Below are 14,218 nucleotides of genomic sequence, written 5' to 3' on the forward strand. Positions count from 1 at the left end.
TTGTTATTGTAAAAAAGACGATGTGTGTATATACTTGTATGTGCACAGGCTGTTAATGAGAAAACACATGAGATACTGGTAGGACTCTGGGGAGGAGGACAAGGGGACAAGTAATGGGTACCTTTACACTGTCCCTGTTTTGTACTGTTAAGAAATTTTTTAACCAAGTGTATGTAGTACCCGTTAAAGTAAAAAATTGTTACTGTATTTTAAAGCATGGGATCTGAAATCACACTACTTGGATTTAAATCCCAGCTTTGATTCTTTTTTTTTTTTTTTAAGATTATTTATTTTACAGAGGGAGTGAATCTCAAATAGACTCCCAGCTGAGCGTGGAGCCTAACTTGGGGCTCAGTCCCATGATCCCAAAATCATGACCTGAGCCAAAACCAAGAGTTGGATATTCAACTGACTGAACCACCCAGGTGCCCCAACCCAGCTTTAATTTTTACTGGCTCTGTGGTAAGCCAGTAAGGGTAAGATGACTTACCCTTCTTGTGCCCCATTTTCATCATGTGTAAAATGGGGACAATAACAGTTTTGGTATGTACACTTACCTTATAAAGTCAGAGTCATGTTTAAATCCACTTAAGAAGCATATGGTTCGGCACACCTAGTATGTACTCAGGATGTGTTAGTTGTTGTTATTTCAGTAGTTATTAAGCACTGCAAAGGTATAGTATCTGATAGGTTCTTGCTTATGTCCAGAGAAGTCCAAAGCATCATCTTTTGCAAATTTTGGCAATCAGAACGTGCGGTCTTATAGCAGAATAAAACAAAACAAAACAAGTCAGTGCTGTCCTTCTGAATTTAGTAGCTCTATGGATCCAGCAGAGTTTTTTTCTTGTTTTCCTCTAATACATACTATAAATTTTTCTTTTTAGAAATGTGAACATAATTTGAGCAAGCCAGAATTTAATCCAACATCTATCAAATTCAAAATCCAGCTGGTTGCTGTGTGAGTATTTGGGGATCAGCATTTTTAGTTATTGTTCTTTGACTTTTTTCAACACAAAATGTATTTACTCTGGGCTTAAAAAAAAAAACAAAAAACTTCATCTGAATTATCTTGCTGTTTTTTCTGTTTAGGTTTCAAGTTCTATACCATGAACTTTAAAATAAATTACAGACCTAGAATCAAGGGTGTTTGCGTCAGGGACACAGTGATGGTATGGTCTCCGGGTGGTGATTGTTAATTAGTTATTGGACAGAGAGACACTGGTCATTGATTGCAAGTTAAAATGTACCTAGTTTTGATAATGATCCAAAATATTAAGTAAAAAATAACCAAGTAGAACAAATCAAAGAGGATTCCTGCAACAGTGTTCATTGAGTGGGATAAAAGTGATTATTAGTGTTAATTCACTGGGAATTGTCAATAGAAGGGAATTTTGTGAATGAAAACTACCTATCAAAAATATTTTGAAAAATTAGGAAAATACTGTCTTGACTTCAGGGCAAGAAATGCTTAGAGGGAACTAGTAAGTCAGGAAACCCAGAAACCACTAAAAAAGAGAATAGCTGGCCCTTAGCAAAAAACAAAAACAAAAAAAAACCATGAGTTGTAAAAAAAATATATCTACATATATTTTTATATTTTTATATTTGACAACAGAATCCTGAGACAGACAGTAGAGCAGGAAAGAATATTTGCTATTCCATGACAGATAAAAATTTAATGTCCCTGGAAGACAGAATTCCTACAGATTGGAAAGATGAAAATGTGAGTAGGACAAAAGGATTTGAACTGGCAGTTTATAGAAGAGGAATTTCAAGTGGTCAGTGAATACACGGAAAGATGCTGAGACTTGGTAGGAAAAGTTTAAAATAATAAAGAGCATTTAGTGCTTGTGAGCATGTGGGGAAATGTATTTGCATACATTGTTGGTAGGCTTGTGGATTGCTAGAGTCTTTTTGGAGAGTGATCTGGAATGTCAAGACAAAGTTACCTAGACTAAACCAGCAGTACTATATCAGGAATCTATTCTGTTTAAACAAAACCACCAATATCTAAAGATACATATGTAAGGATGAGTATTGTAACATTTTAATGGAAAAAAGCTAAAAACAATTTCAGTGTCAGGCTGATTAACCATTAACAAATAGTTGATTAAATTGAGGTATACTCAGGTTGTAAAATATTCTGCAGCAATTAAAAATAATAAGTCCTTCCATCAGTCAAGAATGTTGAGAAATGCTGGTCTGTTGACTTTGGAGGAAAGAATAGGTATATAAACCCTAAGCTGAGATTTGACCCTGGGTGATTTTGAGTTCAGACTAAGCACATGTGAGTACATATTCTGTTGTCTTACTTGGGCAGCAAAACAGTGGTTAAGGGGAAAGGACCCTGGCGCTACACTGCCTGAGTTTGAATTCTGGCCACTCACCAAGTTACTTCTTCTTCCAAGCTTAGTTTTTTCATCTCTGTAACGGGGTGATGGTAATAACACCTGTCTCATGCAGATTAAGTTAAATTTAAAGTGTTTAAAACATTGCCTGGCACACAGTGCTTTATAAAAGTATTTGATAAGTGTGTGGTAGTGTGTTTCCACCTCTGCAATATGCTACTAAGTCAGTTGTGGGTCCTGTAACCAATTGCCTTTTAGATTTACAGAAGTGAATTAATAAAATCTCAAAAAATATATCTAGCAAATGTATAAGGAAGACATCTACCATGATGCACACAGATATATAGGCTCTATATAGAAGTGTACATACGATTTCAGAAAGAACTCAGCAGTTGGTTTCATAAGTCTTAAGTTCTTATTATAATGGTATGATTCTTTGAAATTCTTTTTCTGTGACATGTTCTGATGAACTTGAAGAAATCTTCACTGAAATCGCTTGAAAGGAAAGTAACAATGATTTTAAGAGACTTCAATGGACATTAATGTATTTTTTATTCACACACAGCAATTATATCCCAGAAGTGAGAATCATGTCAATTCCCAACCTTCGCTACATGAAGGTTAGTACTTTGCTTATTAGCGGGAAGATAAAGAACTGATAAGAAATATGTGTGTGTGTGTATGTGGGCGGCTGTGTGTATGTAGCATGAGATTCAGGAGCAAGGGAAAGAAAAGAAAGTTTGAAGTCATAAAGGGATTGGGATTTTTAACTTCTTTAAGCTGGGATTCTTGGCAACAGCATCTTTGACATACGTTTAGAAGGAGCAGCATGTAAATTACGTAAAGATGAACTCATGGGTGGGGAAAGAAGGAAGATGTTTTATCCCACAGACATCTTTAGCTCTTCTCCATCCAGGAGACTCTCTACATCCCGTGTGTGTGTGTGTGTGTGTGTGTGTGATACCAGGAATCAACGGGATTTCTTTACCACAGCCCCTCTTCTTCGAGTTCCTTATCTATGCCCCCTCACCCCCACCATGAGTTGTAGAATATTCTGCAACAGCCCCTTTTGTTCTTTCCTTTCATGCTGCTTATGGAGTCCACGTTCATCTGAAAGATTTTGCTAACCTCAAGAAAGTACCAAACAAGGACTAATTATGGGACAAGAAGTCCTAAAAGTCTTTTAGAGTCCTGATGAATTTTTTTTTATCTGTCTGGCTACCCTGTGGGTCTCATGCTTTACGAGGACTTTCAGACTAAGCAGACTTAAGTTGTTGCTCAGGAGTCCTTAAGTGGAGGACTAGATGGAGCAAGAGTTGTAAACTTTAATCACTTAGATAATGTGCATTCCTCAGAACTTCTGAGTCTAGTACCTGGCCCTTTCTATGGGATCTGCCCTATTTCCTCATGTAATTTAAGGAACTCCATAGCGTATATAGCCTAATATAAATAGTAGAATAGGAATCTGCGAGCACTTTGAGAATGTAGTGATGTAGAGGTGGGTGTTACTGCTCAGGAATAATCGGGGGCAGGGGCAGGAGGTGACGATTTTGTGAAATGCTTGGTACAGCAACGAAGAAAGTGGACCTAGGTGGCAGTAGTGGAACATGTCTGAGACAGGCTTGTTCTCTTCCCCAGGAGAGCCAGGTCCTCCTGACGCTTACGAATCCAGTGGAGAACCTCACCCACGTGACGCTGCTGGAGTGCGAGGAGGGGGACCCAGATGATATCAACAGCACTGCTAAGGTAGGAGCATTTTGAGGGACCGTGACTTTTTTCCTGGAGGGGCCTTTTGACCTGGCTTAAAGGACTCCACACTGTCTTCCATTTCCACATTCAAGCAATCATCAGGTTCTTTTGATTTCACCTCCTGAGTTTTTTAAGATTTTATTTATTTATTCATGAGAAACAGAAGGAGAAAGAGAGAGAGAGAGGCAGAGGCAGAGGGAGAAGCAGGCTCCCCACGGATCAAGGAGCCCGAAACTCTATCCCAGGACCCGGGGATCATGACCTGAGCCGAAGGCAGATGTTTGACCGACTAAGCCACACAGGCACCCCTGAGTTTTTTGTTGTTGTTTTGCTTTGTTTTTAGTTTTATTTTATGCACAATCACACTGCCACTGCCCTGTTTGAAGGTCTCATCCTTTCTTACCTGTGCTGTGCCAGTAATGTCCTTGCTGACCTGTTCGGAATCCACCCCCACTTCCATTCCAGCCTGTCGTCTGTCTTGCTTCCAGAGTGATCTTTCTAAAATCTAATTTTGGTAATGGCATACTGATCATTTGGCATCCCTCTGACTTAAGGAGAAAATCCAAATTCCTCCACATAGCGTAAGCGGTTCTCAGTGGTCCCCCCCCATCTGTTCTTCCAGGATGACCTTTCCCCAGATCCCCAAATCTAGCATTCTCCAAATTATACATTTTAATGCATATATTCCAAGCAGATGCGGTGGGAATTGCAGATGCTCTTCTAGCTAGAGTGCCATTCCCTGACGTACATACCCACATCTCTCTAACTCCTACTCAGGCCTCAAGACTCCTAGGAAATAACATATCCTTCTAAATGCTGTTGTGCCTCCTCTGGATGCCCTCCACTTACATACAGTATACATAGCACTAAATATTAAAATAGGTGATTCTGACTTTCTATAAACATTAATTGAATGAATAAAATGTGGCCTTTTTTTCATTTTGTTACTTAGCCATTCATCTAGTATTTGAAATTTTAGATCAAGAACTTTACTCAAGGGGTAATCTATTATTGACTCATAATTCAGCATGATACAGCAAAAATTGATAGAAATGATTCCTATATCTTTAATTAGCTATTATTGAAAAAAATACTTAGTAGGGAATTTCTTTATCTCCTTTTTCTTTTTTCCTTCTGCTTTTTAATGATTTCACTTAGTAGCATCACTTCAAAGAGAGATGACACTCACCTGTCCTTGCTGTTTTTAGTAACACTAATAACCTGTTCCTGTGAGACAGAAATAAGTGCCTGATGTGTACCCCAGTTTGTAGACTTGCTATCTTTCTCTTTATACCTCCCACCCTCACTCATATCCATAATTACAAATGTGGTTGACATCGTTACCTGCTAAACTCTGACGTAGCAAAGTTGAGGCCTATTTACAACATAAGGCTTAGTCTGAAGACTGCTGCTTAACTGTTCATTGTTCTTGTACTTTTACTAGAAATGTCTGTGTTCCTAACAGTTTTTAAACTCTGTATAAGTGCAGTAATACTCTGTTTCCTGAAACTTCCTTCTGTATGTTTAGGTTGGTGTACCACTGTGTCGTATGTTGTGGAATGAATGTCCTACAACATACTGACCCGTTCTGAGTCAGCCCTCTCTCTTTTACTCTGCAGGTGGTGGTGCCTCCCAAAGAGCTCGTCCTAGCTGGCAAGGATGCAGCAGCGGAGTATGATGAGTTGGCAGAACCCCAGGACTTTCAGGACGATCCTGAGTGAGTGAGCGCTTAGTGACCCCCTCCCCCAACATAGTACAGTTAGCTAATGTAGGAGGCCCACTTACAGACCCCAGTTTTTTTAATCTTGATTTTTAAGGTGATTTTTTTCTTGTTTATAAAAAAATTACTGTAGAAATCTGCAGAATATATATATGAAACCATGAAGAAGAAAAATAAAATTCCACCGCCCGAGATGAGCACCATTAACATTTTGGTCTTTGTCCTTCTATGTATTTCTTCCATCATTGGGATCATTCTGTAAACAGTTTCTCTTTTTTTTTTTTTTTTAAGATTTTATTTATTTATTTGACAGAGATCATAAGTAGGCAGAGAGTCAGGCAGAGAGAGAGGAGGAAGCAGGCTCCCCGCTGAGCAGAGAGCTCAGAGAGGGATCATGACCTGAGCCGAAGGCAGAGGCTTTAACCCACTGAGCCACCCAGGTGCCCCTGTAAGCAGTTTCTAATCTTTGTTTCCATTTAAGTAGTAAATATTTTCCCCTGTTAATTAAAATTTTCAAGTGCATTATTTTTAATAGTTATAGGATACAGTATGCTCTTCTATAGTTTTATCATTAGATTTCTCCACGTACCCTCCCCACCTGTCCTTTGAGTAATAGATTTGACTCTGTCTTACCTAATAACTGAGAAGTAAAAAGTCAAACCTTTGCCTGGGTGAGGATACATCAGTTAGGATCCAGTCTCAAACTGCAACAGGTACTGTCCCTTCCTGGGTGAAGAACCATTGCTGGAGTGAGGCCCACAGGAACACCCCCCCACACACACACACAGACACACATATACACACACACACAGGCAGCTCATAGGCAGGAGCAAGCCACTTCCCCCTCCAGATTTCTAGGCTCCGTTAGAACCCCTCCATTGGACATGAGCCTGACAGGGAGCCAGCCTACAAAGCAGAGAGACATGGGTGGCAGAATCGTGTGTCACAAAGCAAGATACAGAAGGTGGACTTGGAGCTGAAAAGAACAGCTTCATATGCTGGCACAAGGAGCATGTACGGTTTTGGGTTTTTTTTAAGATTTTTATTTATTTATTTGACAGAGAGAGAGATCACAGTAGGCAGGCAGAGAGAGAGGGGGAAACAGGCTCTCCGCTGAGCAGAGAGCCCGATGTGGGGCTCAATCCCAGGAGCCTGAGATCATGACCTGAGCCGAAGGCAGAGGCTTAACCCGGTGAGCCACCCAGGCGCCCCACATGTAAGGTTTTATTAACAGAATGATCCAAGCTCCCTCAGCAAGAATTAGAAAGAAGGAATAACATGGGATGACTGGGAAAAATAAAGGGCAAAGATGAGTTTAGCACCATGATTGGCAAACTTGAGTTGACTTTGGAAAGCACCAGTGTTTTATTTCATTCTGTAGAGTTCCAGGCCCCAGCGCAGAGATTCTCTCTGGAAGGTCTAGGGGTACACCAGAAATCTGCATTTTTTTTTTTTTTAAAGTTTCCCAGCTATCAGTGGTTGCCTGGTAAACGAGGCTAGAAAGACACTTTTTCCTTCTTACTATTTTTAACTTTTAAAAGAAAACTTTTCTTTTTTTAATGAATCCTACAAATCAAGGGTTTATTTACTACAGTACAAAATGTATTGAGTTAATACAATACAAAAGGCATTCTCTATAATCATTGCTTTATGTGGATCCTTAAATGACATTAATTAGATGTAGAAATTTGTTAAGCCAAGGTCAGTTGCTGGAAAGATCATCTGAGATATCAAATTCTAGTCAGATTATATGATAGAGTAATAAAAAATTGAATTAATTATACTTCACATTGCACTTTTAGGACTTTCAGATACTTAGTAATAAATACTATATGATACTATATAAATGTTTAAATCCAGTAACTTTTCTTGGAGTATCATTTGAATAGTAGATCAAATTCTGTTTCATTGCCCTTGGACTTTTTGTTTGAAGCTAAGTTATTAAAGCACAAACATGAAGTGCACGTCAGAGAAAGTCAAAATGGAAATATCAACTAAAGAGATTATTTTTCTATTCCTGAAATTTCTGATTTACAGAGCTTATTTATAAAAACACCAATTTTATGGTGTTCCAGAAGTTCCTTTAAAGTTCTGAGTTGATATCAGTCTGTATCCTATAGAAACATTACCACATGCACACAAAGATCAACGTAAAGGGATATTCATGGCACCATTGTTGATGACAGGAAAATTGGCAATAACATCAGTATATACCAATTATAGTAAACCTATAACAGAATACTCTGCAGCCATTAAGTAGAATGGAGAAGATCTGTATGTACTAACAGGGAAAGGTATTTGTGATAAACTGAGTGGAAAAAACCAAGTTAATAGAACAAGTAGTGTGTCCCTTTTGTGTCGGTGCAAACTTGTAGAAAAATACCTGGTAGGTTAAGAACCAAAGTGTTTGTAGTTTGTCTGTGTGCTGAAGGGGAAAATAAGGGAAGACTTAACTTTTTTCCCATTTGAATTTCAATTATTTAGGACTGTATTTTACTTTTGTAATATTAAAAAGGTAGATTGACATTTTGCTGAAAGAACTCTATTGCTAATAAACAAGATGATGGTCATAACTTGTCATTAGATAAAATGTAAGTCTTAGTGGCTTGGCTGACTTGTGACCTACCTAACACTGTACTTACTTTTTTCCATAGCATTATAGCCTTCAGAAAGGCCAACAAAGTGGGCATTTTCATCAAAGTGACACCACAACGGGAGGAGGGCGAAGTGACCGTGTGCTTTAAGATGAAGCATGATTTTAAAAACCTGGCGGCCCCCATCCGCCCCATTGAAGAAAGTGACCAGGGCACAGAAGTCATCTGGCTCACCCAGCACGTGGAACTCAGCTTGGGCCCGCTTCTTCCTTAAAGGTGCCACTGGTGGGGCAAAGGACACCATGAGCCCATATTAACATGTGGAAGCCGCTGCTTCATTAAGCCTTGTTTGTAATAATGTACCCATGCGCTACTGAATCCTGTTCCTAGGAGGTGGGGGCACTGGCAAGGCATTAGGGACTCAGGCTAACTGCTGTTCCTCTCGCTCTCACTTCTGTTCATACTAGTAATCTGTCTCCCTCACTGAACCCTGCACGTCGAATAACAACAGCACAGTTCCCTCCCAAGAAAGGGGATGGCTGTTCTTTGGAGTGGCATTAGATTTACCACCCAAGAAACTCTGACCATACTCTCTCTCAGTCTGACCTCAAAAAGGGTCACAATCTCACAGATAAAATGATAACCGCAAGGCAGACCTGCTGTTAATGACCCAGTGCTGGTGTCAGTGTACCAGCTGCTATCCGCATTCCATGTAGCTATAATCTAGCAGTCTAAACATATCCCTTCACCTGCCGCCATGGCTCCCATCTTGCCGCGGTTTCCATTGGACAGAAAAATAGAATTGTCACCCTGTCTTTCGTTTCGTGGTGTTTGGCAAAACCTGTGAGATTCTTAAGGCGCTCCAGTTTGCCGTCTTCTGAGTAAATACAGGATGCATATTTATCAGGTGCTCTTAAAATTTCTTTCTCATTAGAATATGGAACTTCTTTTAAGAATTGGAGAAGCAAATAATCACATGTCATACCAAGGGGTTGCGAATTCCATTCACTTTTAAATGTTGCCACAATATCCAGGAGTTATCGCTGTCATCCGGAGGCCCTTCTGTGTTTTACTCCCTCCCCCTCCCATCTGCTCTGCCTCTTTAACTCAATAAGTTCTAAATATTTGGCACCTGGAAAGAGGCCAAAGAAGACTTGGTAGACGAGTTCACTTCTGGAATGCAAAAAACATTTTAAAGGTCAGATTTTTAGCATGATCCAAACTAACATTCTTTCCATTGATTTTAAGGGGAAAATAGCAGTTACAATCTCTTGAATCCCAAACTGGGTATTAAGGTAAAGAACCTTTTCCCATCCTGAGTTTAAAATGTCTATCATAAGGTATGTCGAATAAGGGTGTTTTGATCGTAAAACACAAAATAGTTCAGCTAGTGCCCCAGAATACTTGCCTGACAGCACACATGCTGTTTTCTTTTGGTATCCTGGAGCTGGCTTGCTAACCTTAATTTCTGTGGCATTTTCTAAAATGAGACGACCAAGTAGACCACTGTCTGCACCACATTTTCTGTAAATGTATTGTTAGCAAGTGGCCAACACATTTTGGGGGAAAAGAGAAATTTCCTTTTTATCCTCGTTTTGTTTTTAAGTTCAAGCCTTTAGTGTAGAAAAAAAAAAAGAAATAAAGATATATAGTAATCTAGAATACAGGCAGGACATAGTAACTTATTCGCTCCCTTTGGAAGACAAAAACATTTAGGAAGCCTTTGAAAGAACACTAAATCGTACTCGAAAGGTCAAGCTGACTTTATGAAACATTGTTCCACAGAGTAATACATATGCTGCAGCGTAAGAAAGAAATACACATATCTCTAATATTATGACAGTAATAAGTAAGGTTTAGCCTCTTAGGAGTTGGGGCAGGGGGTCATGTAATGACAAATTTGCAGACTAGAGAAATAGTTTTAATTTTTGGTGTCTCGGTTTTTATTTCACTACGTGCTAGAACCTGCTCTGAAGCCACAGCTCCACGCTTGCCCGTGGAGGACCCGAACGTCAGAGGAGAGAATGGCTTCCTGTGTTTACACATTTGCAGACTACGCACACTTGTATATTGTGTGTTTACAGCATGTAGCTAGTGTTTGTTCCCCAGAGTAATAATGTTGAGGTAATGGGTCTCATCACCCCCATGTAACACAGAAACACAAAAATACTTTTGATCATAGAATTTTTTTTTTTCCTCAGAAGCCAAATTAACTTGAAGAATAACAGAGCCATTGTTTTACTGTTTCCTCAAGATAGTTCTCAGTGCAAGCCAGTATTCTGTGTATTAGTAGAAACGGTTCAACACCTGCAGGAGGTGAATTCAGAATTCTATTTGTTGCTTTTTTATACTAGATCAGGTGCAGGATTGGCAGCGCACAGGCAGTGCACCACTGCTGGCGAGTGCAATGTCGTTAGCACTAGAAGCTACAGTTTTGGAAACATAAAGCTAAGTTAATATGTATTTGTGGTTTGATTAGCCCACTGAGGTTTCTTTTGTTCAAAGTGCTTATAGGTGTAATGAGTTAAATAAATGTCACGTATATTTGTGAAGAAACATCCTTTTTGGTCCCTTTTGGGAATGAGAGGCACTCCTTAATCTTTATGAATTACAGGCTCCTGTTTTGCCTTATAGCTTAACTTAATGTAGTGAAATAAAGCAGACAAACCTTGAGTGTGTCTTTTATTTGCTTTTATGAGGGCTGAGTGGAATAGCATGGCTCAGAGTCAGAAGACTGGCTTGGAGGGAAGAGAGTTAGTAGGAGGGTCACTGGGGTATGCTCCCTCTTCTGTTTCTTTAAACGAACTAAACTGAAACCCCCTATCGAGTTAGTTCACTGTAACATAGAGGTCGGTGATGCTTGGGCTCCGTATAAACATATTCACAGAACCATTATATAAATGTCATGTTGTTAGGTCTCTATCAGCTTTTACCCCAGGTCATTGCTCCCCAAAACATCTTTTCAGATAACCCAAAATGGCCCACCTCTGATAGGTAGCCCCTCCATCCCCTCCCCCTGTCCTCCTGGACCTCTTCCTTCCCTCCCAGTACTGTAGATGAACTGCTGGCGCTCCTGTCTGACGCTGGCCCCACCACCAAGCGCAGCTGGTCTCATCCTCTCATCTGTTCAAGGATGTCACTTACAGTTCCCCCTCCGCTCTCCTGCATCTTTCCATCATAGTGCTAGGGTTTCTCTCAGCTTAGAAACTGACCTCACGCCCCTCTTCAGCTGCCACCCCATATCTCTACTCTCTTTACAGCGGAACTCCTTCAAAACCCTTGAGTTCCTCTCCTGTTCTCACCTGAACCCGTTCCACCCCAGCACATCACCAGAATTGCTCTCATCAAGTTCTCCCAAGATTCCACACTGTTAAAACACATGGCTAATTTTCAGTCCTTATCTCCTTAATCTTTCAGTAGTATCTGGCAGCTGATCTCTCCCTTCTTAAAAACCTTTCTTGACTTAGTTTCTGGAACACAAAGCCCCTGGTTTTGCTTCTATGTCAGTGACAACTTTTCTTCATAAGGAGTGTGCCAGATCTCATTTTCTTACACTTTTCTCCTGCTCACTCTCAGGGATCTCACTGTTTTCAGACCACCTACTCAATTTACATACTGGGGTGCCTGGGTGGCTCAGTCAGTTACACGACCGACTCTTGACTTCAGCTCAGGTCATGATCCCAGGGGCATGAGATCACACCCAGTGCAGAGTCTGTTTTAAGATTTCTTCCTCTACCCCTTCCCCTACGTGCACTCTCTCTGTCTCTCTGAAAAATAAATTCACATACCAACTCTAGAATAGTCTCTGAAAGTTCAAAACCACAGTGGACTTTCTCTAACCACATCTGCCTCTCCTGCATTCATCCTTAGCTAAATGGCAACTGTATCCTTTCAGTTGCTCAGAACAAAAATCTTGGCATCAACCTTGACTCTTCATGTGCCACCTGCAGTAAGTCAGCAAATCCTATCAGCTCTGTCTTCAAACTGACCACTTCACACCCTCTGCACAATTACTGTCCTGGGCCAAATCACCGTGGACTTAACAGACCCCAAGGTTACTGCAGTAGCATCCAGACGGTCTGGAAACCACCCTTCAATCAGTGTTCAACACAGCAGCCAGAATGAATAAGGCATTTTTTCACATAGGCTTTTTAGCTTGCTGAAGAGCAAAACAAATACAACTCCTTACAGTGGCTAATGAGAGCCTACATGATACAAAACCCACCCAACTGTTGCCTCCTTGAGTTCATCTGTTACTTCCCCGTGCTCCATAAACCCCAGCCACACGGGTCCCTGCTATTCTCAAGTCACCCCAGCAGGCGTCTTCTCAGGGCCTTTGCACTAGCTGTCCATCTGCTTAGAAAACTCTTCTCCCAGATACCTGTATAACTCACACCCTCATCGCAATCAAGCATTTGCTCAAACATTTCTTTCTTAGTGAGGCTTTCCCTGACCACCCTGTTTAATGGTGTAAAAATGGCCATCACCTAAACACATGCCCTATTGGGTTGTTTTTTTCCGTAGCACTAAACACCAGCATAACATACATCTTATTTTCTGACACATCACATGAGAACATAAGCTCTATAGTGCGGGGATTTTGTCTTTTTTTTTAAGTTGCTTTATCTGCAGAGGCTAGAACACCTGAAAAATGGTAGGCACGCGATAGTTTTTGAATAAATTAACATCACTCTTTTCCTTACGTATGTAGCTGTTGATCTTTCAGCTTTATTTTTTTTTTAAGATTTTTTTTTTTTTTTTGACAGAGATCACAGGTAGGCAGAGAGGCAGGCAGAGAGGAGGAAGCAGGCCCCCTGCCGAGCAGAGAGCCAGATGCGGGGCTTGATCCCAGGACCCTGGGATCATGACCCGAGCCGAAGGCAGAGGCTTTAACCCACTGAGCCACCCAGGCGCCCCTAGCTTTCTTTTTCTTTTGAAGGATTTTATTTATTTGAGAGAAAGAAAGCACAAGCAGGGTGAGGAGCAGAAGGAGAAGCAGACTACCCTCTGAGGGAGGCTGATGTGGGGCTTGATCCTGGGACTCCAGGATCATGAACTGAGCCGAAGGCACATGCTTAACCAAGCCACCCAAGCACCTTTTTTTTTGTTTTGTTTTTAAATACACAGTCTCTTTTTGTCATAAGCCAAATATCTCACTTGCCTTGAGCTTTTTTGTTCTGGTGTTTTCTCTACCTAGAATATGCTTCATTCTTTCTGCACCTTCTCCAGAATTACTTTCCTGCTCTCCCTTCCTCCCATCTAGTCATGACCTTGATTCATATGACCTTGATTCACAGTCACATGACTTTGATTCCTTCTTTGTGGGCCTTTGTATGCGTGTAGTCCAGTTACTGGATTGCAGACTTTCAGAGACAAATTCAGGCCCTTTGTCATCCGTCTGCCCGTTATTACATTGAAAGAGCAGTCTGGACGAAGGAAAAAACCTCAGAGCTGAGTTGCTTCCTCAGTGGCAATACTTAACTTGTTTATCCTCATTTTCTGGCGATCAGGAACATACATAGTGAAATATATTTCACAGTGTGAGACATCTACACAAGATAATGACTTTAAGTATTAAATGAAAGTAACATTAAATAATACAGAATCAGCCAGTGAAAATAGTTTCCTCATGCTTTTTAGCCGTTTCTGTTTAAAAAAAGTATCAATATTCATGTTTGTAACATCTAACACTTCCTCTTCTTTTTCAACCTAGGCTTCTAGTTCAGAGCCTTCGGCAGACAAGAGTAGCGACTTACTAAAACAAATACTGTTTCATTTTCACTGTACTTGTTTTTAAAGGCTACATC

General features: G+C 40.4%; 1 protein-coding gene across 1 annotated transcript in view; it reads left to right on the forward strand.

Annotated features, from left to right (window-relative positions):
- The window catches only part of DCTN4 (dynactin subunit 4), a 30,449-nt gene extending 19,365 nt beyond the window's left edge, over positions 1-11,084 (forward strand). The window contains exons 9-13 of the mRNA XM_080805020.1: positions 885-958; positions 2,914-2,968; positions 3,987-4,094; positions 5,717-5,814; positions 8,472-11,084. Of these exons, the coding sequence (XP_080661146.1) occupies positions 885-958; positions 2,914-2,968; positions 3,987-4,094; positions 5,717-5,814; positions 8,472-8,685 (549 nt within the window). The 3' untranslated portion in view covers positions 8,686-11,084. The remainder of the gene's footprint in view (positions 1-884; positions 959-2,913; positions 2,969-3,986; positions 4,095-5,716; positions 5,815-8,471) is intronic.
- Positions 11,085-14,218: the final 3,134 nt, after the last annotated feature.

The sequence above is a fragment of the Martes martes genome (assembly GCF_963455335.1).
Source record: "Martes martes genome assembly, chromosome: 5".
In the NCBI taxonomy this organism is placed as follows: domain Eukaryota; kingdom Metazoa; phylum Chordata; class Mammalia; order Carnivora; family Mustelidae; genus Martes; species Martes martes.